Below are 26,418 nucleotides of genomic sequence, written 5' to 3' on the forward strand. Positions count from 1 at the left end.
ACAAGTCCAAAATGCAGCAGCCAGATTACTAGTTGGGGTTCACTTCAGAACTCATGCAACCCCTGTTTTAAAACAGCTGGTTCATTTCCAGGACCCATTCAAGGTGCTCACATTAGTATTTAAACTCCTAAATGGGTTAGGCCTCAAATAGCAGAGAGGTCACCTCCTTGCCTTCAGACCCTCTCAGAAGTTTGGGGGTGGCCTTGGAGTCAGCATTCTCCGTGGCAGCTCCTCGGTTGTGGAATTTCCTCCCCACAGAGTGACACCTTCATTGTATTGTTTCCACCATACAGTAGAGATACACATCCTTACTCTGGCCTTTGACCAAGTATGTGTTTTCAGGGTCCACCCTATTTCTGTGACTGTAATTTGTTTTAACTGTTTTAACACTGAATTTTAAATTGAACTGGAAATTACATTGTTGTACCCTTCCTTGGGACCTGGTGGGGAAGAGTGGGGAATAAACCGAATAAATATGTGCTGCTCTTTCTTTTGCCTTATCTTTGTGTAGATTTAGATAACTTGTCCAAAAGCCATTCACGTAGAAAGAGAAGGGCTGGGAAGGGTGCATGAATAAATTTGTTTGATGCAGATATGTATGTGAAACATTAAAATCCATCAGAGACCGTTTACCTTCATCGTTTAAATCCCTGCATCCCTTTATGGAAAAATATTAGCACAAGCTTTAGGGTAATTAGGATTCAGTATTGCCCTCATATGCAACTAGGCATGTTGTACAAACAGCTGCTCTGTTTGTATCGAACAGCGTTGATTTTAAGTTTCATTAAGTAGCCTGGCTCTATCTTTCCGGAGACTCATTCAAGCTTTTCGACATGTCTTACATATTAATTCATTAACTGGAATTCATTTGGGTGTGTTGGTGACATATATCAAGGGTAGGCTGACATTTCATAGTTAAAACACATCAGCTAAATTGCAAGCTGTGCATCTGGGCCTGCAATTCCGGCACATGCCCCAGGCAACGGAGTGCCTTTTGTGGGGAACCAGCTCACCTATCACACTTGTAAATAGCAAGCTCTCTTCATGTGCAATTTAGGAAAGGAATAGCATGCAGACTTGCAATGCTGTGTGGCATTGCATTTAGCAATACAGTCGTACCTTGGAATCCGTTCTGGAAGTCCGTTTGACTTCCAAAACATTCAGAAACCAAAGTGTGGCTTCTGATTGGCTGCAGGAAGCTCCTGCAGCCAGCCAGAAGCCGCGGAAGCCCCGTCAGACTTTCAGCTTCCAAAAATAGTTTGCAAACCGGAGCAGTCACTTCCGGGTTTGCGGAGTTTGGGAGCCCAAATGTTCAAGAACTAAGCTGTTTGAAAACCAAGGTGGAAATGTTCCTGAGATCCCTCTTAGGACTCTCAAATTCACCAGCTGTCCCCACCTCAGAAGGGGGACCTAGTTTAGGGGGTGAGGAGGGTTTAGGGGGTGGGGAGGTACAGCTGGGGAGGGAGCCCGCCCCATCAAAAACCCTCCATGCGCCCACAACAGTTCCTTCAATTTGCAAATGTGCTCACAGAGCCCAAAAAGGTTGCTGACCCCTGGCCTAATTGTGGTGACCCTGCCAGATGTTACTGGAGCTGGAGTCCAATCAACCCTAGCCAGCAGGACCAATGGGCCAGGATGATAGGAGCTGCTATAGTCCAGCAACACCTTGCTACAGAATTTATAGTAGAAAATGTGTGAGCAGGGGAGTTGCTGCCAGCTTCTGGCCTTGAATCTGAGCCAACTACAGTTTCATACAGAATGAAGTTCAGAGCAACACCATCATATGTTTTCCTGGGTGGTGGTTGATGCAGTGGAACTTTGCATGGTAGGAAAGCTAGATCCATTTCTGCGGGTGTCGAAACAAAACAAAACAAAAAATCCTTCCAATAGCACCTTAGAGACCAACTAAGTTTGTTCTTGGTATGAGCTTTCGTGTGCATGCACACTTCTTCAGATACACTGAAACAGAAGTCACCAGACCCTTATATATAGTGAGAGAGTGGGGAGGGGTATTACCCAGAAGGGTGGTGGGAATGGGTGATTGGCTGATAGGTGTGGAAAACCTATTGACTGTTAACGACTGCAATTGGTCTTACAGGAAAAGGCAAGGGGTGAGATGGCTAAAGATAGCTTTGTCATGTATAATGAGATAAGAATCCAATGTCTTTGTTCAGACCAGGTCTCTCCATGGTTTTAAGTTTGGTAATGAGTTGCAATTCAGCAACTTCTCTTTCCAGTCTCTTTCTGAAATTCCTTTGTAGTAAGACAGCTACTTTGCGATCTTCCGTGGATGTGTGAGAGATATTTATTTAAAAGCCGATGGTGTTTTTTTTTTTAAGAAAACAAAAACTACTACTCACCAGGGAAATATGAAAGCGTGGAAACAGTATCTGACTCATTCCTAGCTAATCATCATCATCATCACCATTATCAAATTATCAGTAATTTACTACCTTGTAGTAAATTGTATTGAGTTCAGTGGCAGTTACTTCCAGGTAAGTGTTTATAGAATCACAGTGCAAACCTGCCATTTTTTGATGTGCATCTTCTCACCCTTATGGGTGCACTAATCGGGGACATTAGCATATCTCATAGGGCAGCACGGAGAAGCATGTGCTGTCATTTCTCTATGAAGTTTAGCTTGTTTTATAAAATATAGGCCATTTGTTCCTTCCATTGCCAATATGTCTTCCCCCCTCCCCCCCGAGCACTAAATCTAGTTTTAAAATTAAAAAGAGTTTTATTGCTTTTAACCATGATCTTTTATGATGGAGAGCAGCCAAGACAAACTGACTTGATGCATCAACATTCCATTTTCTGTTTTGTATAAATCACCAAGGCTGAGAAACATGAGGGATGTGGGGGGGGGGGGAGAGAAAGAAAGAAAGAAAGGGATGATGATGCTTGGAATGGATCGATCTGAGCCCAGAAAATTCTGACAAGTAGAAAAAGCAACTGAAGCTGCAAATAAATCCTTTTGTATAGGGAAGAGGGATTATAGGATTAACTTCACATGTTTTGGATCTGAAACCATTTTTGTTTTATATCATTACCAGCCTTTTATAGACTAATTGAGTGGTGTGGAGAACAGCACTAGCTGATTTTTTTAAAATATAGAAAAATAAAGAATTCATGATTAACCCAGTTTTGTCTGAGGAAACAATGGGCCAAAATTGTGGCCTTGATTACACTCGTGAAATTCACGACTTTCATCAACAACACTGTCCCTCATGAGCATTGGAACCTGTAATCAGAAGTTGATTTGCTGTTGAGTAAGGCGATGAGCAGGATATTAAGGAGGAAAGAGAAAACGCTAGTCAAGAGAATGCAAAAGAAGATTCCTTTGGAGTTCAACTACTCTCCGTTTGGAATTGAAATTAATAGCCTGATCCAAAGTTCTTTGAACTGCATCCATAATAGTCCAGCGACAAGTAAAGCAGATCTGTTCCCCTCAAAGGCAGGCACAAGAACATAAATGTTCGGCAAACTTTTCAGTAGTCTGCCATATATAGCTTATGGGTTGTATTTGACTTTGTAGGGCAGAAGTGGAGTCATCCCTTCCCTTCTGTGATGTATGTGAGTGTCTCTTGAAGCAGTCAGCTCCCCGCCTGAATCTTACTGGGAAAACCAGATGTGATTCTAATTGTGTGATTGCAGTTAATTATGTCCAATTTTTTTCTTTTTAAAAATAAATAGCAGGGAGCTACAGGATCAGGACTGCAGCATACGAGGAGTGGGGGTATAACCCATCCCTGCCTGCTGAGGTCTTGATGGAAAATCCCACAATGCTCAGCTGCTATTAACCCTGGGAAAGAACCTCCGCTACTATCAAAATAAATCTACACTGAAAGCATAAATGGATAGACAACAGGACAACTCTTGCAACCTAGGAACAGATCACTCTCAGATGAAGGTGATGTATGGATAAATTTAATGATATCTGGAACGTATTTATCGAAACCATAGTGACTCGTGAACTGACGTATACTTACGGAAAATAAATTTTTTATCTACCTACATATATACTACGTAGTTCTGTAACCTTAATTACATTTTATTGTTATTTCGTTATTGGTTTTTCTCTGTCCCCCCCATTTCCTTCTTTTTTCTAAAAAAGAAAAAAGAAACTTCCCTACTAGTGTGAATGACAGCATGGGATGGAGTTGCAGTGTGTCTGTGTGTGGTTAACCCCCTCCCTCTGTGTCACAGTCCTGATTCTGACAGTCCCTTCATGTAGCTATTCTAGTCATGCTCTTGTTGCAATAAAGGTCATCCTTACCACTCTTCCCCCCCCCCACTATTCGACCCAGGAATGAAGCATCCATTGGCATCAACAGAAACATCCATCCCAGGGTGCAGAGCAGCACAACTGGGGATTTTCACTGGGACCATGGTATGCAATTAACACAACTGACCCTTGATCAGCCATGTTTTCTTAAGGGTGACAGTGTCTTAAGACATTGGTGCATCTGCCTGATTACACGAGTATATCATATTATGTAATAATTACATACACAGCTCAACAAGACAACAACTGTAACCCACCAACAACATATGAATCAATGTGGCTAAGTGGACCTAACAACCTCCCTTCGCCTCACACATGCAAACAAAACTCACTGCAGTCAACTAAAGGCAACCAACCATGCCCTGGGGCCCCCAATTTCTCTCACCGCCAACAAAAACTAATAAATCAATAGAAATGGAACCTGCCCGCATGATGCTGACACAAAAACCTTACATATACACTATGTAGAACACACATAGGCAAACTCTGACCCTCCAGATGTTTTGGAACTACAATTCCCATCATCCCTAGCTAACAGGACCAGTGGTCAGGGATGACGGGAATTGTAGTCTCAAAACATCTGGAGGGCCGGAGTTTGCCTATGCCTGATGTTGAAGAATTAAAAGTTTACTACCCCCTTCTCTCTTCTCCCCCAGCTTTATACTGTCTATATAACATTAATGTATCCAATCAAATATGACTGATCTGTAGATCAAACTCTATGAACTGAAAGCAGAGATGCTGTGTGTACTTTTGTAACCCAAGATTTTTTTAATAAAACAATTAAAAACCACACAAATGCACACATGAAACATAAAAGCAATTTGTCAGTGAAACCAACCCCATGTTGTAATACTTGCGAACATTACATGGTAGGCTGGCTCACCCCCCAAAAATAATATTATTTGATACCAAGTAGTTCAACTAGTCATGTGAATTGGTGCAACTAGTCATGTCATGCAAGAGAGCGTGTCGCCACAGAAATATGACACAGTAAATTAAAAAGAAGCTACCAACTCTACAATTCTATGATTCTATATGCACACCCTACCTATTTTACATGGCTATATCTTGAATGACTTTTTAGGCTTACCTGCTTGTGAGCATGATCATAGGAATTGATGTGGTTGTCAAATTCGTGGTGTTTATGGTACTGCTTGTCACATAATTCACAGTAGAAGTTAGCCTTCACATCCTCTAGAGCCCTTGCTGCTGCCTTCTCCTTTTCAGCAAAATCCTACAAGGGCAGAGGGAGTGGAAAAATATTTGGTTATTTCCAATATTGCCAGTTTTTCACCACAAAATCCCATGTCCTTCCCAGCCCTAACATTACGCAGAGTGAGGCAGCTGGCTCAGGCAGCTGATTTTGAGTGACATATATTTTTACTCCCAAGGAGAAGTGCTGGTGGGGTATTCTTTCAAAAAATGGAACCAATACGCATGGTTTGGAAGCATGCCCGAGTCTTTTCTTTCTTTAAATTACAGACACCCCCCACTTGCCACAGTGCAAGCAGAGGCAAGATATCAAAACACCAATGCTAGTTTATTTTCCAACCCTACTTGTGGTACGAAGCACAATCTTGTGGTCAGGATCGCAGCTGGGGAGGAAAAGATTAAACCAATACTTCCCTGCACACTGCAGTCTCAGTGCAAAATAGGAAGAGTGGTCCTGCACATAATTAAACAATAAAACACCCGCAAAGGTGTGCCTCAGAGTCAAACTGGCTAGTTTGACTGTAATTTGGCCAGTCTTGGGCAATCTGCATCTAAGAATGAGAGAGAAATGAGATTCTACCGGTATTCACCTTTAAATGCAAACCTTCCAAAACTCAGCCATCTTCTGAAACATGTGCTTCTCCAAATTTTGCAATGCAAGAAAATGCATGCAAAATGCATATATTGTTAATACAAATTAACATACTAGTGGAAATAACATGCAAAATGTCTTACTTTAGGGGAAATTGCTTTTCAAAAATGTGTAATTAGGCAAAATTGCATACACCTATCACTATTTGCATCTCGACTTGGGAACTGGTGATGCCATTAGCTATTCTGCCTTAGGCAGCAAAATATCTTGGGTTCTGGCAGTACCATGGAGGTCTGTAGTAAGAAGTTAGCATCCAAACTGTTAAGCCTGATGAATGGCTCAAAGGTAAGATGGGTGACTCACTTGCTGTTCGGGGGGGGGGGGACACTGCAATGATATGAAAATGCTCTTCAGGTTGATCTAAAAGAACTCATGCGAGCCTTTTACTGGACGTCAGTCTTTGCGGGCAGATTAAAGCAGCATTTACCCTCTAGACTAATTACTCCTTCAGCTGTACTTTAAAACAGCACTCAACAATGCAAAAGAACAAGAACACAGAAAGAGAAACATTATAATGACAGGATGTTACAGTACAATGATTATGGCCACTAATCCCCTTATCGGCACAGAGGGCAGCTAAGAGCAGCAAAAATGTACAAATGTGTACACGTGCTGGGGGAATAAGCTAAGCCTCTCAGGAATGCTAGTTTTGCCAATGAGTGTTTTACATGTCAAAGCTTTCAGCTACCATACTGTACTATAAAAGCTGAGAACCTATTTTAAAGCCAAGGTGAGGCCAGGTGCCTATAGAGTGAACAAGAAAGTTAGGAACTCCTTAAGGCTTAAAATTAGGAGAACAACTCCTGTTTGCAGTAATAGCAATTCTGCTACGAATTGATTAAATAAGATAAATAAGCCACTAAGAGACTGGCAAGACACAGGAAGTGCACATTCTTATTTAATCAATAACGTAATTTTAAAGTTAGTGGGGCATAATCCAGCAAGATGAAGTCCAATTGAAACAACGGGAGCAGCTTGAAAATTGTATTTGTTGTACCTTGCCCATATGGAGAAAGGGCAGGTTATCAATTATTTTAAATCAACAGGCCAATAATTGTCATGATCGAGCTTCTTATCTGTTGCTTTGAACTTCATTGAAAATTACCTTGTGCTGGTCTGTGACCAAACCACTGAATGTCAGGGTGAATGTATTAGTTTAAAAAATCGTATCAGTCAAAGCAGATAATAAATAAAATAATAATAATAATAATTTATTTATACCCCGCCCATCTGGCTGGGTTTCCCCAGCCACTCTGGGTGGCTTCCAACAAAATATTAAAAATACAATAAAAATACAGGCATGTTTATTTGAACACAAGGATACCTAAAACTTCTGGAGTCAAAACAGCAGCAGAGACAATAGAAGCCTTATGTAGCTCAGGACCCCAATACTTCAAGACTGCCTTTCCTGACATGAACTGACCTGGACTCTGTGCTCATAATGTGAGGCCCTTCTCTGTGTGCCCCCTTCATGGGAGGTTGCAAGGGTTGCAACATGAGAATGGGTCTTTTCAATGGTGGCTTCCCACTTGTGGACTGTTCTTCCCACAAAGGCTCGTCACTATCAGTTTTTAGGCACCAGCTTGTGGAGGTTGTTATGAGCCAAAGTGGGGCAGGTGTGAAACCACCAACCCAACTCCTCTTCTACTCACTGACACAGAGCAAACCCATCAGCTTTCTGTTCCAAATGCATTTCTCTAAAGAGAGAATGGGAGAAAAATGTCCTTTACAGAATGCCATCATTGCTGCTTCTTTCAGATTCCTGCTTTTATATATGCTCCAACGAGGCACAGCTCCTATTTTTTTTAGTACCTGTCTCCGGTGAAGCATCATGCATATTCTCCCCCCCTCTCTTTTTACCATTGTTTAGGGGGGTGTCTGCTTGAAATGATTTTAGTGTGAGTCAACGGTGTTGTCATTTTTCAGGGTTCAGCACCTTCTTCAGGGAAGTTAATTCTTGACTGTGTGGGTGGAGGCATCTTGTCTCAAGTGAACACAGAGATAAATGCACATGCACCGTGCTGCGCACAGCCTGCCATTTCATACACGTTAGCTGCTGAGCTAAATTGGAGGACAATTATGTTTTTCTAATACATCTTGAACCAAAAAGAACAAACATGCTCTTGGCGTTTGAAACAGTGGGCCTTGGGTGGGTGGGTGTGATACAGAGCAAACAAATGCACTTTAGATCAGGCTGCATTTAGGTAACCCTATTACATTGCACGACGCACTGCAACAATTTGTACTTTTACAAGATGAAACACTAAAGAGGTGGGGTTCACAACCCAATTCATTCCTTAGCCTTAGGAGTGTTACCAAGATCGCCCAAAAGAGAACACAGTTTTGCAAGTGCCAACCTGTATGTAAAGATGCAACTAAGAAATAATGGCTATAATTTAAACAAAAATGCAATCTGTGCTTCCCACCGGGTACTCAAGGGTACACAGTACCAGCACTTTTTTCTAGAAGTAAAGCACTGAATACAATATATCTCATCATAATGGGAGGTGAGCAGGTGACCTCCAGGTGTTAAATGTTGAAGGGAAATTTTATAGCTCCTCCTCTCCCTTTGTATTGTTTTCCCCACCCCATCTTTTATACTAGCTTTGGATTGGACAGCTCTTCAAATGGGGGACTCCTGTCAAACAGAAGATTGTCCTCTGTCAAGTAGGATACATGGCTACCCTATCTGGAGGTGAAGGTGACAGCATTTGCTGGAACAACCATCTTGAAACTTCCTAAGGAGTCTTCCTTTTTTTATTATCCTTACTTATCAGCATGTGAGTTCAAAAGCCAAGAACTATTAGATTGAAATGGGGACCGCTCAATGCTCTTTCATTCCAAACCATACCTGTCACTCTCATCCACCCTCTTTGATGAAAGGTTAGCTAAAAAGAGTTAAAGTCATGTTGCCACCACCAAGTGGCTTCCTGCAATCTGGTCAGAAATAGCACATATCTACGAGGTTCCAGTGGATATTATTGAGCATGGGGTACTATTGAGCACAGGGCATGGTCTGAGGTCACATGATGTGTCAAATGTTGCTAAAATGAAAAGGATCTGGAGTTGGTCAGTACCTGGATGAGAGATCATGGAGTAAACTCCATGGAAAAAAAGAGTAAAAGAGAGAGCGAGAGAGAGAGAGAGAGAGACTGCATCCATGTATATACCCTAAGCTTTGGGTGTGCCAGGTGTGCTCAGGCACAAACTATTGTATAAAATAATCCAGAGATTATGGCAAGGACAAAAATAAAATCTTTCCAAAATGAATTGTGTGTGTATGCACTCAAGGATCTTAAGCCTTCACCACCTGAGTTAATAAAGCAAATGAAAGAAAACCACACTATCTCAGAAGCAATTTTTTTTGGCTATACCTTTTGCGAGTCTGATGTTGCAAGTTAACCACTGTTACAATGCTGACCAAATACAGGCATGCGATAGTGGCAAGGAAAAATCAGAGGACGTTTCCCAGCCGTTTGAGATCGCCATTCTGACTGGCAAAAGATGAACACCACTATTTTATGTTTTTTAATGCAAATCTTAAATCTGTCAAAAGTAGACAAGAGTCTCAGTAAATGAGATTTGGGGATTTTAAAAATCTTGAACTAAACACCAAGTCCCAAGTGACAAACATTTAGGGGCAGTGCTCCCTCATATGAAATAGCATGTCTATTTCCACGAAGCCCATCCACCATGCAGAATAAATATGTCTGTAAATGTATCATCAACTTAGCGGCTCTTGTTTTAATGGGGGGCCCTCCTCCCAACATACAGTCATGGGGGGGGGGAAAGTGCACCCTCTTTGAATTCTGTAGCTTTACATATCAGGACATAATAGCAATCATTTGTTCCTTAGCAGGTCTTAAAATTAGGTAAATACAACCTCAGATGAATGACGACACATGACATATTACACCGTGTCATGATTTATTTAACAGAAATAAAGCCAAGATGGAGAAACCAAGTGTGAAAAACTAAGTACACCCTTACTGCTTCCATAGGAATTAAGAGGCTAAGTAGCAGACACGGGCTGCTAATCAAATGCCCTTGCTTAATTGATCATCAGCAAGTGTGCCCACTTCTATAAAAGCTGAAGTTTTAGCAGTTTGCTGGTCTGGAGCATTCAGGTGTTTTTTAACACAATGCCAAGGAAGAAAGATGATACAATGCTGTTAGAGAAGCAACTGCTGCTGACCATGAAACTGGGAAGGGTTCTAAGGTCACCTCCAACCAATTTTAAGCCCATTATTCTACACTGAGAAAGATTATTCAAAAATGGAAAACATCCAGTCTTCTCAGGAGTGGACGTCCCAGCAAATTCACCCCAAGACCAGACTGCGCAATGCTCAGAGAAATTGCAAAAAACCCAAGAGTTGGTATATCTCAGGCTCTACGGGTCTTAGTTAGCATATTAAATGTTAAAGTCCATGGCAGTACAAAGACCGAACAAGTATGGTTTGTTTGGAAGGGTTTCCAGCAGAAACCTCGTCTCTGTAAAAAGAACATGGCAGCACGGCTTTGGTTTGCTAAGTTGCCTCTGAACAAACCACAAGACTTCTGGAACAATGTCCTTTGGACAGATGAGACCAAAGTGGAAATGTCTGGCCATAATGCACGTTTAGCAAAAACCAAACACAGCAAATCAGCACAAGCAGCTCCTACCAACTGTCAAGCACAGTGGTGGAAGGGTGATGATTTGGGCTTGTTCAGCAGCCACAAGACCTGGGAACCTTGCATTCATTGAGTCGACCATGAACTCCTCTGTTCACCAAAGTATTCTACAGTCAAATGTCTGACCATCTGCCCAACAGCTGAAGCTTGGCTGAAATTGGGACACGCGACAGGACAAGGATCCCAAGCACAGCAGCAAATTTACAACAGAATGACTGAAAAAGAACAGAATCAAGGTGTTGCAATGGCCCAGTTAAAACCCAGACCTCAACCCAATTGAAATGCCACGTGGGACCTTAAACAAATGGCAGCAAACCTCAATGAACTGAAGCAACATTCTAAAAAAGAATGGGCCAAAATTCCTCCACAACGATGTGAAAGATGGGAAAAGTCCTACAGAAAACAATTACTTCATGTTATTGCTGCTGAATGTGGTTCTACAAGCTATTGAATTATAAGGTGTACTTAGTTTTACCACACATGGCTTTTCCATTTTGGTTTTATTTCTGTTAAATAAATCATGACACTGTAATATGTTGTGTCGTTGTTCATCTGAGGTTGTATTTACCTAACTTTAAGACCTGCTAAGGAACAGATGGTTGTTATTATGTCTTCATATGTAAAACCACAGAATTCAAAGGGAGTGCACAATCTTTTGCCCATGACTGTATCCCCACACTGCATTCCAAGTACACACTCCCACAGCCTGTCTCCCAAGCCATTTTTGACCCTTTAGTTTGCCCGCACTTGGCATCCAGCAATCGGTTATAAATAAGCAATGCTGTGCTATTTCTTCTGTCTGCTACAGATCTTCATTTGCAAACACTGTCAATGACCCATAAATTCCAGAACTCCATTCAGTTTTTTTTTTGCACTTGGAGTTTATGCAGCCAAATGATACTGTAACCCTGAAGCAGCACATCACATTTTTCTCTGCCAGTTGGTTTCTCATGCTCAAAAACATGTCTCATTTGACAGATTCTCACCTCTCAACTCTTAAAGTGTCTGGTCTAGCATGGATGGTCTAGAAAACTATGATATGGTGACAACCCAGGGACCAGCTGTTTCCTCCATGATCTCCACACCCAAAGATTTACAATTAGTTTAGCCTTCTCTTTGACATGGTAGCTTTCTGTTCTAGGAATCTCTCCCCACCCCCAAGTCAGGACTATTCCATAATGTATAATGTATTTTTCTTTCCTCTTGGATTTAATGTTCCTATGTGGGGTTAATTGTCTGCTTGTTTGGTTATAAGTCACTTTAGGTTGCCCTGTGCAAGATAAAGAGACTGACAAAATTAATAAATAAAATAATAATAATGTAGACTGGAATGGCAGCTTAAACAAAAAGGTTGCAATCTCCTCTACTGTTTGTGAGAAGAACTAGGCCAATTTTTTTGGGCTACCATATAACTGGTCCCAGTTAGGTTACATGACACAATTTATTACCTAACATCTTTCCACTGAATGTGCCTGAGATCCTACTCCATCTTTGGATTTCTAGTACTATTCTATATCAGGAAGTAATCAACACTGAACAGAGGTTGACTTACTTCTGAGTAAACACACCATATAATCGCCCTATGGATACATGGGTCCTCCTTTCCTACATTTTCTGTTTCTGCCTGTTTGCTCACATGATGCCTGTAAGACCCTCGATGTAAACTTCTGTTACCCATCTGACTGCCATGGGCTCTCCCTCAAGTGGCCTCAACTGAAGGCTGTTAATTCATTAGCCCCTTAAATAAAAGTACAATGTTCATTTAATGAAACAGTTAAACTATTATTTTAACGGAGCTATCCTGAGATTATGTTGGGGGGGGGGAACCCTGTTAAACCTACTGATTGCTGTTTTTAAGCTTACTCTTATGACCTATTGTATTAATAACATTAATTATTCACAAGCCTCTCTGTATAATTAAAATGCATAAATTAGAATGTGGATGCAATAGCATTAATTAAGTATAGACACATTTTGTAGAAGTCAAGGCTAGGGTGTGTGTGTCTACATTCCTAATAAGCAACGTTTGTGGAAACGCCGGGTGGCGGTAGGAGGGGGGGGGAGGATTTTGTCATACTGGCAATCATCCCAAATCTAATTTGTCTCTTTCTCCTCTTTTACTGATGATAAACTGTCAATTAAATATTTACAGCTTATTCCACTCCACTGAAGACAAAATTCTAATTGTTTGGGAGTAAACAAGAATAAAATGTCCTTTTGTGACAAAACAACTGGAACTTTCTGCTCACAAGTACTTGATCCTTCCAATTCTATCCTCTTCAGCTGAAACAAACACCCAGTTTGCTTTCTACTATACAGATGGTTTAAAATAGCAACCAATTAGCTCTCATGTGCATTTTAAGATAATCACATCTACCTCCATTGCCTGATTGCCTAATTATACTTTTCTGCCATGGTGTGTGTGTGTGTGTGGGGGGGAGCCATAATTTCAAACTTGCTTATTGATCTGAGGCAGGTACAGTGATTATTACATCATGTACAGTTCTGAGAGGTCAGGAATGGTTCTCCCTACTAAGTTGTTAAACTTGAGAACAGTAAAAAACTGCACATTATTCCAGCAAGTCCAAATCATAAAACAATTCACTTTGACAAAAGGCACATTAGGCTCTAATATCTATGTACAGTCGTACCTCATGTTACGAACGCTGCGTGTTGCGTTTGTCATGGGTTACGAACCCACCGAACCTGGAAGTACTGGAACGGGTTACTTCTGGGTTCAGCGGTTCGCGCATGCGCAGACGGGTCAAATGACGTCACGAGCATGCACAGATGTGGTGCTCAGGATGCGGACTGCTCAGGATGCGAATGGGGCTCCGGAACAGATCCTGTTCGCATCCAGAGGTACCACTGTATCATACTATAAGTTGTAGTGATGAGGCGGAGAACCTGTGGCCCACTAAGTGTTGTTGAGCTCCAACTCCCATCAAACTTCACCAGCATTGGCAGGGATGATGCGAGTTGCTGGAGGACCACAGGTTCCCCACCCCGTTGTAGAATACTTCACACACACCATAGGGATGCTCATAGGATGCTATTTGGTCCTTCACTAACTCTGAGACCTCTTGGCCCAGAGAGCCCATACTCCTAATCACTCGTCATACACATAGATTTCAACAAAAAAAACCTCATTTTAAAACAATCAGCTCCACTCTATAATAAATATTGCAAATCTCCAAGCATACCTTCCTCAGATGACAGGTGCACTGCAATATGCCAGCCACTGCTTTCAATGGGAGCTCTATCTGTGGATCCCACAGAAAGACTGGGACAAAGTTGACTGGTGGGGAGGAGAGGGTGCATTTTTTATAGATAACTAAAGCCACACAGGGATGCAGGTGGCGCTGTGGTCTAAACCACTGAGCCTTGGGCTTACCGATCAAAAAGCCGGTGGTTCAAATCCCCTTGACGGGGTGAGCTCCCGTTGCTTGGTCCCAGCTCCTGCCAACCTAGCAGTTCGAAAGCACGCCAAAAGTGCAAGTAGATAAATAGGTCCCACGTTGGTGGAAAGGTAAACGGCGTTTCCATGCGCTGCTCTGGTGTCAGTGTTCAGTTGCGCCAGAAGTGGCTTAGTCATGCTGGCCACATGGCCTGGAAAAACTGTCTGCAGACAAACTCTGGCTCCCTCAGCCTGTAAAGCGAGATGAGCGCCGCAACCCCAGAGCCATTCGCAACTGGACTTAACTGTCAGGGGTTCCTTTACCTTCACTAAAGTCACACAACAGGCTCAATGCACTGTCCTCCTTTGTGTTGTATCTCATTGACGCCAAATATCTGACTATATGGTTCCTACAGTTTAGTTGAAGAAACCATGTGATTTCATGAGAAAGGGGCATTTTTTGGGTGGGGAAATACAAATAGTTATATTCATATGAATTTTGTCTGGGATGCACGTCATTGCGATAAAAGGTTGATCTAGCATTTTCCTAAACACATCAAGTGTGCATGTGGCAGAAGCATTTGTACTGAGCACTAGTTGTAGCTTTGGCTCCTTCTGGTGAAAATGCAATTAATGGTTTCTGACATTTCAATTTCTGATATAAGAAGAATCAATGGAACGTGCGGTGTAACTGAGTTTCCTGGAATGTTGCTGCAACACGTAGTCAATTAGAAATCATTTGTTAAATCCAAGGTTTGCAAGGGATGCTTAATAGACTGCACGGCCATTAAAGTATGCTGACCTAGAAAACAGCATGTGCAGTTTTGCTTTAGAAATTGATTGCCAGGATCTCTGCCCTGTTCAAGTTAGCCAAGGGGGGAAAAAGCAGGCCACTTTGCCCAGCAAAACCTGGAGAGGATAGGTAAGCATAAATCAAATGCTTCCAAATGCCGAAAGGGTGTTTTTTTAGACCCACCGTTCTGAAAGGAGTACAGAATAAATTTCAAGTACTTTTTGCTTTTCCTTAGTTATTTCCAGTTAACTGAAGTTATCACAATGGCTTGCTAACAGGTATGATGGGCAACTTGCCCTCCGAAAGCAGATAGGCATCACCAAAAAGAGGACAAATAAGGACACAGGTTTACACTAATTCATATGTCTAGATGTAAATTTAGAAATAAGTACAGTAATTTAAATAGAAATCAGTAAGTCTCGCCATACTGGGCAAGAGTGTGAACATCAGGCAGCCTATGTGTGCCTGCTCAGCCTTTTCTTCCTTCTTGTGGCCTCACCTCGGCTTAGCGCCCAGTGTGTGTGCATCACTCACACAGCCCTAAATCTGCCCCAATCAAACTGTCACCACCTGGCTAAACTTGAAATTATATTATTGGCCCACATTAGCTCTGTACAGACAACTCCCACCCAAACACTCATTCAGTGTGTGTGTGTGTGTGTGTGTGTGTGTGTGTGTGTGTGTGTGTAATGCAGGCCTATTAGCCAAGCTCCACATTGGCAGCAGTTTGGAATGAGTGTGAGGGGAGGTCAATGCAGGTGATCCCCTGTGCACCTCCTTCACATGAGCAGGAACTCCTGCTGGTCTGAGCTGTTCAGATGTAGGAGCCCCACATCTGTAGGCACACTAATGCTGAATGGACGGTTCTGTGGGAATGGATGGGCATGTCAGTGTCCTGAGGGATCATAGTAGGTGCAAATAAAGTTGTCCCATCATGTGTTTGTTGAATACATGGGGGAGAGATTCATATAAGCAGCCTTATTGTTAAGAGGACTTTTTCCTCATTCAGTTGAGTGAGAAGCCTCTCCCATGTCTTCAGATAGTGCCTCTTGTCCTCTTTCGACATTCAGAATATTCTGTCAGAATCCCCATAATTGCCTATCACTATCTATTGCCATTTACGTAAGTGTGATGCCAGATAAAAAGTGCCAAGCTTTTAGCAGATTTAGATATTCTGTTCTTCAGGGGAGGAAAAGAAGCCTAATGGAAATTTGGGGTCGGATTTCTTAAGAGCGCTTTGAGAAGCTGCAGCCCTGCACTCTGTTTTGTGAGCTTAAGTCCTATTCATTTCATACCTATCGCAAGACAACAGAAATAAATCGGAAGTTCCATTTCATTTAGTGGTTCTCAAACAGATAAAATGCATTAATACTTCTTTTCCTAGAAATGTATAATCAAGCAGTGCAACACAGGATTCTTAGATCAATACTTTGATTGTGGAATTGCAAGGTACATAACTGAACCTGAGTGTACCACTGTCCAGTCAAGGGGTGCAATTTCCATCTGGCTATTTATGGCATGCATATACAACCCTTTACTGATTGGACACAAATATTTGTGGCTTAGCTCAAAAGAGGGCCATCTTCAGGAATAAGGCAGGTAGGTACATCAAGGCTTTGGGAAGAAAACTAGAGTATTACTAACACAAACTGATCTACAACAGATGCATGCCCTCCAACATCCCTCAGATGAAAACAGGAGGAACATTTCTCACTCTTCAACCACCTTTTCTTTCTCCTCACCCCACAAGTGCCACCACCACCACACCAATGGGACACAGCACACACGCCCTCCAGCATCCTGAGAAAATCCCTTAATCCCGATTTTATTTTATTCTTTGGTAGATTTACAAAAAGAAAAACACACGCCAATAAATTAATTTTAGAAAGGGGGCAAGATTAGACATGGATGCACAAAGAACTTTTAAAAAATAATAATCAAGATACCTTATGCTCCACTCCGCTCCCTCTTTCTTCCCTCCCTGGGTGGCCCTGCGCTCTGCCTGCCCCTCAGACTATGGTGGCTGAAGCCTCTCCTCCTCTTCATCCACTCTCCAGCAGCTGCAATGAGCTGCCCAAGGGAGGAGAGGCAGCAGAGAGGCAACCGCTTGCTCCAGTGCAGCTGCCATCTCTGCTGCGGCTGCTCAGGACAAGCCCTGGCTCACCCTTCTCTCTGAGCTCAGCGGTGGCGGCACTGGTGGGGGAAATAGGGACATTCCAGGATCAAATCAGAAGCTGGGATGACTATCATAATTCCGGGAATGTCCCTGGAAAATTGGGACACTTAGAGGGTATGCAGATACTGTTGGACTCCAACTCCCATCGTTCCCCAGCTGATATATCCAAATGGATGGCAAAGTAAAGAAACATCTCCTCCTAATGATACCAACACATATATCAATCCATGAGGTCACAGTTCCCACCATCCTTGACTACTGGCATCCCTGACTATTGGCAAACTGTCTGAGGGCCACAGGTTCATCATCTCTGATCTAGACCCCTTTTTGTGTCTTTTTCTTAAACAGGCCCTAACATACTTTTTATTCCACCAAGCCTTCTCTTAATTTGTGATTTGGGTGTGGGTGTTTTAATCCGATTGTGTTTTGTTGCTTTCTAATACTAATGATTACATTGTATTGTTTTATTATGTAAGCTGCCTCGCGAAGCCCTGGACCTGAAACCCAAGGTAAAAATAACATAAATGAACAAGCAAACAAAAGTGTGTGGCATGAAGAATCCTTGCCAGAGGCCTCTACTTCTGCCTACCTGCTAAGCAATCCCTGATTTTCCAACAAAAAGTGAAGACACCTGATTTTCTGGAGGGAAAAAGCAAAGCTCTGCCTTTCCTGGATGCAGTTAACTTTCCCTGGCAGGCCTATTGATCATAAAATTAATAGCAGCTTTTCATTTATTGTCAGTTCCTTCAATTTGTTCACCATTTAATCCTGCATTCCCTCTCTTCCTCTTTCATGGATCATTCCCTTTTACCTCTTCTCTGATGAGCGCAGGTATTATCACATAAAATCTGAAGTGTGTCCTCCTCCATTCATCTTCCCACATCTATCCTGTTGCAATACTTCAGGATTACAATGCAGGCCTCTCCTTACTTAACAGACTGAACTGTGCTCTAGACCTTTTATTTCTTGCTGCTGTGCAGCGATTATCACCAACACAGCATCATTTAGGGACCTTTGCATATTTTACCCAACTCTGTGTCTAGCACGAAGGAGAGGCAGACGTATGTGTAGTGTCATTCAGACTCAACACAGATACAGCCATTTTCTAAGTAATGATGAAAATCATGGTTGAGCCATAAGTGAGCAGAAATCAAACATCTATTAAGCACTTTGCATTACCATGTAGAACTTGTAACACTGCTGGACAATGAAACACAATTCTCTTGATTACTATTATCTAGATGACTTTCTTATAAAATGTAGGTTAATAATATCAAGTAGCTTTTTGAGAAGACTCAAAAGCTGATGATGCTAAACACCGTTATTCTCCACCTTCCTCTTCTTTTTTATTCATATATTATTCACAAGAACTCATTTCTATCAAGTCTTATATTTACATGCCTTGCGCCCCAACTTTCAACAAAGCAATTCCTACCTTTCGATAAATTCAATGTTCCGCAAACCATTTTCAGCACTGTCTTTCTTACATTCATTTCATTCTGTAACAATGCAGAAGCAAACCCAGGTGCTTGCCATATCACAGACTTGTTTTATTGGAAAGGACCTTGAAAGTCTTCTCTCATCCTCTGCTCAAAGCAGGATCTACATTGCAGGAGGCAATTGCAGCATCCCTGACAGATGGCCAACCAGCCACTGCTCAAATATTTCCAGTGAAAGAGAAGCCTACCACTTCTCCTCCCTCAGGTGAGAAGTGAGTGTCATACTGCCATTATTAAAAACATTTTGAAGCAAAGAAACACAAAATTGATCAACTTCTGCACTTTGGACCAAACAAGGTAATTCAGGTCAGTGCTATAACATGATGTATTAATTTCACTATATTCTGATTTCCCAGCAACCACCTATGCTGTGAAGAGACTTTTAAATGATATGCTATTCAGGCTTAATACTTCAGCTATAAATGTGCTCACAATTCCATATCATCACCCTCACCCATTATCAATGAATCTTTAGTAAAGCATTCCTTGTCATTTCTTTAATTATTTGATGACAATTTTCCAATATCAATCTAATAACTCTGCCTTCTGATTAATTAACATAGTTTAAAAAAGACTAAAATCTAGGTGGCATATACTGTACCAAAAAAGACCAGTATCATATAGATACCCTCCACTGAAATCCAAAGCAAAATAAATTAATAAAAATAAATCATTGACAATTAATCAGTCATCCCCAAGTTATTATTATGTGCCTCCAGTATGGATTACTTCAATAACTCATATATTATAAATAGTACTGTTTCTATTCATTAAGCCGCAGATAAATCAATTAGTTCTGTCTTGTCCAAAAAATTATTAGCTAGGATTCTTGCTGTAAAACCACTTCTTTTAACCATTTCTTCAGTTGATAACTCAAACATGCCCGTTATCAATGTATAAAGACAGACAAATATTTTCCATTACCAGGAGTACTTAACACCTACTTATTTACCAGAGGCGCCATCTTCTCTAGTTGATTGAGCGGGCCGATGCAACGGCCTGATGTCATGTATGCGACATTGCCCTCTGAACATTGAGGGGGTCTGCCCCTCTCCCAAAATACATTAGGGGTAACTGCCTCAGCCCTAGGATCCAGGGCCTATGCTATTTACTCAAGTCTTTGCTGGATACTAATTAATGGATTTCAGCAATATATATTGCTAGCTATAGTGGGTGGTCTATTATAGTAGTTTCTAATGTTTTCTTAGTGCCCTAGTGAAATGTGCAAATGGAATGGAGGAACAGAGGGAGAACCCACAACCCATGCCCTCCCTCTCCCCAGAATAACCCCCATGGAGAAACTGTATCTGAACATGGCCACTATTCTTAATTCATAGTATTCACTTAGCTAGCAGCACTGGACAAACTTTAGGGGCAGCCAACATGTTATCTTCCAATTGATGTGGACTACAACAATTAGCTGAGCTAGCTGCGGTGGACAGAGGCCACCAGATAGGCTATCCCTAACTTAGACAAAGATAAAATAAATAAAGCTAGAAGCCGTTCTACGTATATTTTGAGAAATTCCAGTTTAAATATTAGCTCATTTTTTTCAGTTTCTCTACCTCAGTTGTCTCGGCCTTAAAAAGGTAAAGCTAAAAGACCCCTGACAGTTAAGTCCAGTGGCAGACGACTCTGGGGTTGCAGTGCTCATCTTGCTTTACAGGCCGAGGGAGCCGGCATTTGTCTGCAGACAGTTTTTTCGGGTCATGTGGCCAGCATGGCTAAGCCACTTCTGGTGCAACAGAACACCAAAACCAGAGCAGCGCTCGGAAACGCCGTTTACTCTTCCGTCGAAGCAGTACCTATTTATCTTCTTGCACTTTTGGGCATGCTTTCGAACTGCTAGGTTGGCAGGAGCTGGGACAGAGCAGCAGGAGCTGACACCATCACATGGATTCGAACTGCCAACCTTCTGATCATCAAGCTGGGAATGAGCAATGGGAGGACCGAGCAATGGTCTTGGCCTTAGAGGAGGGCAAGTGCAGTGGCTGCCATTGTATTTGCCCACCCTACTCTGAAGCAGGGGTGGGGAACATTTTTTCAGCCTGAGGAGCTGCATTCCCACCCAGGCAACCGTCCAGGGGCCACATGCCAATGGTGGGCATGGCCAGAGACCAAAGCAGGCAGAGCAACATAGGTAGATTTTACAGGTAAAATATATTTATGTGTTTGCATGTATATATTGGAATGTCTTTGTTGTAGCCTGATCATGTCGAGATATATAAGAAATATAATCACTTGCTAAAGAATTCATTTTATTTAGGTAGCAGCTATTAACCTGGACTAAAATCCAAAGCACTAGTATACCCATGCTTCAATTCCATTGATTTCAGTTGGGACTTAAGTCCACATATCACTATATGCTTGCTTGGGGGCTCAGGGATTTGCTGCAAAGCAATGATTTTATTAAAAGATGTAGCTAGCAGTAGGCCTATGCTGGTAGAAAAACGTAGCCCTTGATTATGGAAGAATACAAAGCAAAGCTATTTCCTCCTGTCCTGTTTCCCAATTGCAGCAAAGTCCAGTTGAACATTATGCATTCCAAATCACGTGGTCCTCCGTACAAAAATAGTTGTGACAAGATTTGCCAGAATTATTGCACATACTTTATGATGAGAGTTAAAAAAGCAGCCAAAGGCATATTAGATTTATACCCCCATCTGTGAGTTCATTTTGGAACTCCTGCCATCTAAATGCATAAGCACACATTTCAGACTCCAAAAGCACCTTATGAAGCTTGGCTCATATGCTCTGCTATGTTCCTAGGAATATTAAACAATACCATAACCTTTTCAATGGCTATATAAACAAACCCAAATCTGGCACTCAAGTAAATCATGTTACATGGAGTGCAGGGATAAAGATTCCTTTTCTTCCTAGCAAGTGGCGGCTTTTGAAATCACCCTCGGTGAGAACCACGTGGAACTCGGTCTTATGGAAAGATCCAAAATAGATTTAGCTCTGGGGACACGATGGCCTGTCAAAGTGGATTATTTTATGTCTGCAAGTTCATGGTTGCAAACCAATGGCAGTGCATGCATCAGATTATTTTTTCAAGTGAGTAACAGCTTGGAATGATTGCAAAATAAAATGAAAATCAGTTCAGGATGGAATAAATACAGCACATTGTTCAGTTCCATTTAAATGTCAGGGGGGAAATGGTAAGTGGTGACTGAAACGGGAATGTAACGGACGATTCTGGACCAGGCTCTTTTTTATTATTATGTCAGAACAGTAACTGTAATCACAACATGAAATGCTTTGGGGTCATTTCCCCCACTGCTAAGCTTTATTGGCACAATCCTCCTTGTTTTTACCAATGAAATATGTATGAAGGTGAGTTTAAATGGATTAAAGTTTAAAGAAGAGTCACAAATTAATAACTATCAGAAGGGAACAGCCAATAAGATACCAACAATATGGCTTATACTCAGTGCTATTTTTCTAGAAAAAGAGGTGCTGCAACTCACCATGAACACCACCCTTGTTCTCCTATAAAGGTAAAAGACCCCTGGATGGACCCCATAGGTGACTATGGGGTGTGGCGCTCATCTCACTTTCAGGCCGAGGGAGCCGGCGTTTGTCCACAGACAGCTTTCTGGATCATGTGGCCAGCATGACTAAACTGCTTCTGGTGCAACGGAACACCATGACGGAAATCAGAGCACACAGAAACACTGTTTACCTTCCTGCCGCAGTGGTATCTACTTGCACGGGTGTGCTTTTGAACTGCTAGGTTAGCAGAAGCTGGGACAGAGCAGCAGGAGCTCACACCACCACACGGATTCGAACTGCCAACCTTCTGATCATCAAGCCCAAGAGGCTCCACGGTTTAGACCACCGTGCCACCCGCGTCCCTTATAATGGCAATGGCACCCACTGAAAGCTGGTGAGCTCCAGCTATAAAAAAGCCATGGTAATAATCCATTTATTCCCAGCTCACTTAATTATATCTGGATTCAAGCTATATGTCTCCAAAATATGAATCAAACACTTGGTTCATTAGCTGTCATAAAGCAGAAAGGAATCAAAGTCTTAGTCGTGATTTTCAATATAGTTTGTCATCTTACAAACTAAGGAAAATTGGGGCATCACAATAAAAATGTTTTTAAAACTGTATTCATTAGGAGGAAAAATAGTGTCAGTTTGCTAATTGGGGACATTCAAATTATTCCTAATGAAAATGATTTGCCTTTTCTTGAATCACTTCTATTAAATACATACCTTTTTAGCTCAGGGTAATTAAAAGCTTAGCATTTAGAACAAAGTGGTAATTTGTTAAGATGCGTTGCTATAGATCATTACAACTGTTCAGGGTTCTCCCTTTAGAAAATTGCTCATACTGCTATTGCTGAAAAACATCTTACTGAACTTCTTAAAATAATTTTACCTAAGTTGTCATAAAAAGAAAGGACAATGTCTAATAATCTATTTATGACAACTTGTATAATTTAACTATTACCCCTCTTCTCTCAATATTCCTGTTTTAGATCCTGCCCCAGTTGAACAATGACTGACATAAATTGTGTCCATACTTAAGGTAAAATGTGCTAAATTCAATTTGTATTTGAGCTTCAACAATTTGTATAATTTGTCTTTTATTCTCTTCATAAAACTGTTATTTTAATTCTGACTAACCTTATCACGAACACACAAAATCTACAGCAGTCAAGTTACCCCGACAGCTAATATACTCATATTGACTATGCATACACAATAAAAAGCCTTCCTTATTGCTTTTCTCAACTTTTTCAATGCATTTGCATTGTGAATGCATTTGCATGAGAAATAGGAAATTAATTTTTTGTCTATATTCCCTGGGGGTGGAGGGGGGTGGTGGAGGAAATGAACTGCTCAGTAAGGGTGCGGGGAGAAAGATTAAAATGACAATGCAAACACAATGGGCAGAAAACAGAAGTAAAAATGAAAATTATTTGCATTTCCCCTTGGTTCTGAATTCTGTACATGGCTACAAATTTATCACCTACAAAATGCCAAGATCTTGTCGTTTTCTTACCATTTTATTCCATAATAATAATAATAATAATAATAATAATAATAATAATAATAATGTAGGCCAGCTGGGATCCAAAGAATATTTTCTGCTAATGCATTGGGCAGCCTTCAACAACCTCCAGATGTTTTTGGGCTACAACTCCCAGCAGCTCTAGCCAGTATGGCTGTGCTAATGGGAGTTACAGTCCACCAATGTCTGGAGGGCACCCTGTTCTGTTCCTGGTTTCCCTTTTCTTGGCCAAGCCACTGGTCTGGTGGAGCTGGCATTCTGACAGTGGTGTTGCTGCAGCTCACTTGGGGTGTGGTAGGGTGGTAGCATAGCAGGTTGCATGGATGCTCTGCTGGTGCATCCAAACAGCCCAGCCTAGCAGTTTGAAAGCACACAACTGCAAGCAAATAAATAGGTACCACTGCGGCAGGAAGGTAAATGGCATTTCCGTGTGCTTTGGCTTCCATCGTGATATTCTGTTGCGCCAGAAGCGGTTTAGTCATGCTGGCCACATGACTCAGAAAGCTGTCTTGGCCTGAAAGCGAGATGAGCGCAGCAACCTCATAGTCACCTTTGACTGCACTTAATCTTTCAGGGGTCCTTTTACCCTGCCACAACAGACCTCACTGCTTAAATGCTATCTACTAGTTCTGCACTGTAGCATGAAAATTCAGAAGTATCACCTGCTACTTGCCCTACTGCTTGAAGTTTCCCCACTGTCTGAAAACTCACGGGGGGATTGTTCTTGCAGCAGTGGGAGAAGTGGTGATTGGCATTTTGCAAGTTTAAAGCAGATAAAAGGTTAGTTTCAGGAATGGGATCAGTCGTTCTCTCGGCAAAGAACGAGTGTCATGTGTCAGCAGTACAGAAAGGCGACGAAAGTTCATGGATTGATTTTCTTCTCACAGTCAGTTGTCAAATGTGCTGTAGATGGCATATTTTGATGACATTTGTTCTATTCACTCAGTACAGGTAGAGAGACAACATAAACAAACACTGGCTCCATAAGTCTGACATGTAAGCTTTCTATGCGGAAGGAGACTGTGGCTGCACATACATTAGAAGTCCCTGCATCTCCTCACCAGACTTGATGTATGGGTGCCATTGGACAGTTCAAAAATGTTTGAGTCTGCACTTACTAGGCACAGGGATGGGCAATTATTTGAAGCAGGGGTGCTAAGAAATGCATTAATGCATTACTGGAAGGGTCTACTTTGAAGTGGACACAGTCCCTCTGAGCTCACCCATACTTGAATTTAGAGTCATATTTTACTTGTGGGGGCTCTGAAGTATCTCTGTCTTTGGGCTACATATAAGCTCCACACAGTCAAACAGAGTCTCCATATTCTCCTGGGCTTCCTGGCTCTGGCTATTAATTGCCACCAGGAATCACAGGGCTTATGATGTCCACAGTCAGAAAAAGCTCCACTCTAGGTTGTCACACAGTTGAACTCTTGATGGGCTACAAGCAGGGTCTTATGGCATGGACTGGCCCTTTCAAATACTTAGGCCCACAAGCCCAAATTAGCACCTTGATCCTTGTTAGGGTCAGATAGCAATTACAGTTCTTTACAGGATTGGTGATAAATGCACCACTCCACTTTGGTGCTGCAAAGTGGAGTCATCTAACTCCAGCTTTAGAATAATTTTCAAGGGAAACTCTGTGTAGCATGCATTGCAATTGTCTAAATGAGAGAGCACCAGTACATGTAGCTAGACTGCCCTGGTCCAAGAAGCACTGCAGCTAGCAAACCAGTCAGATCTGAGCACTCATTGCCACTGAGTGTTGATGGTTTTAACAGCACCCTGAAGCTACAAATTGCAAAATGCACAAAAAGTATACATTTCCTACAAAAGAGACACAAAACTTTTGATTCCTGAGTATGCTAAAGCAATCCAATATTAGAAGCACTGGGGAAGGCAGCAGTATTTTTTTTTAATCACAGGTTTTTATGGGCATTTCCTTTCTGCACATTGTTTCAGGGTAGTGCAACTCCTCCCAGAACAGGCCATCTACCCAGCTCCTAGACCTACAAACAGCCTACCACAGGAAACAGTCTTCTTTTATTGGCTGTCATCCAGCCCATTATTGCCTCCAGACACTGGACCAGCACTGAATGCCCTCTCCCGATTCAGATGACACAAAGAATGCTATCCATTTACTGATGACACCAAGAGTCCTCTCCAACTCACCATTCCTGGACAGGAGAACCAGCCTTTGGATGAGAACAAAAAACAGTCTTCCTCAATCTGATGCCTCCAGGTGCTGTAGTGCTACAAATCCAATCACCCCTGGTCATTAGCCATACTGGCTGCTGCTGCTGGGAGTTCTAATTCAAAACACCTGGAGGGCCTCAGGTTGGGTAAGTCTGACATTCACTGTGGTATATATGTGATTGCAAATGATCCACAACAAGTCTTGGGCTTGTGCACTTATCTTACTTATTTTCCTTTCTATCAGAGAAAGTTTAATTTAGCACAAGATTAGTTCAGAGGTGATTTGCAATCTTTACAGTGGTTAAGGGGAGGAAGGAAAATTAGATTTGATCACCCTTGATTTTCTTCTAGGTAAAAAAAAAATGAAGTAAAATTAACAGTGGCAGTAATGTGTACTCTGAAGTATGTCCTACTGTGTTCGATAAAGCTTATTCTCGGGTGTGCAAAGGGATATTGAGGCTGTGTGAAAACAATCAAACAAATAAAAAACCAACAGGTGTTG

The 26,418-nt window shown here is 41.8% G+C and overlaps 1 protein-coding gene across 2 annotated transcripts in view; it reads right to left on the reverse strand.

Moving 5' to 3' along the window:
• The window catches only part of ZNF804B (zinc finger protein 804B), a 201,723-nt gene that overhangs the window by 20,218 nt on the left and 155,087 nt on the right, over positions 1 to 26,418 (reverse strand). Inside the window, exons 1-2 of one of the 2 annotated variants that reach the window (XM_033165269.1) lie at positions 25,893 to 25,938; positions 5,382 to 5,525 (exon numbers count right to left, since the gene is read on the reverse strand). In XM_033165269.1, coding sequence (XP_033021160.1) covers positions 5,382 to 5,525; positions 25,893 to 25,895 — 147 coding nt within the window. In that variant the 5' untranslated portion in view covers positions 25,896 to 25,938. Of the gene's footprint in view, positions 1 to 5,381; positions 5,526 to 25,892; positions 25,939 to 26,418 lie in introns of those variants that run through there. The other variant, XM_033165268.1, reaches the window with a different exon arrangement.

The sequence above is a fragment of the Lacerta agilis genome, chromosome 12, assembly GCF_009819535.1.
Source record: "Lacerta agilis isolate rLacAgi1 chromosome 12, rLacAgi1.pri, whole genome shotgun sequence".
NCBI classification, from domain to species: domain Eukaryota; kingdom Metazoa; phylum Chordata; class Lepidosauria; order Squamata; family Lacertidae; genus Lacerta; species Lacerta agilis.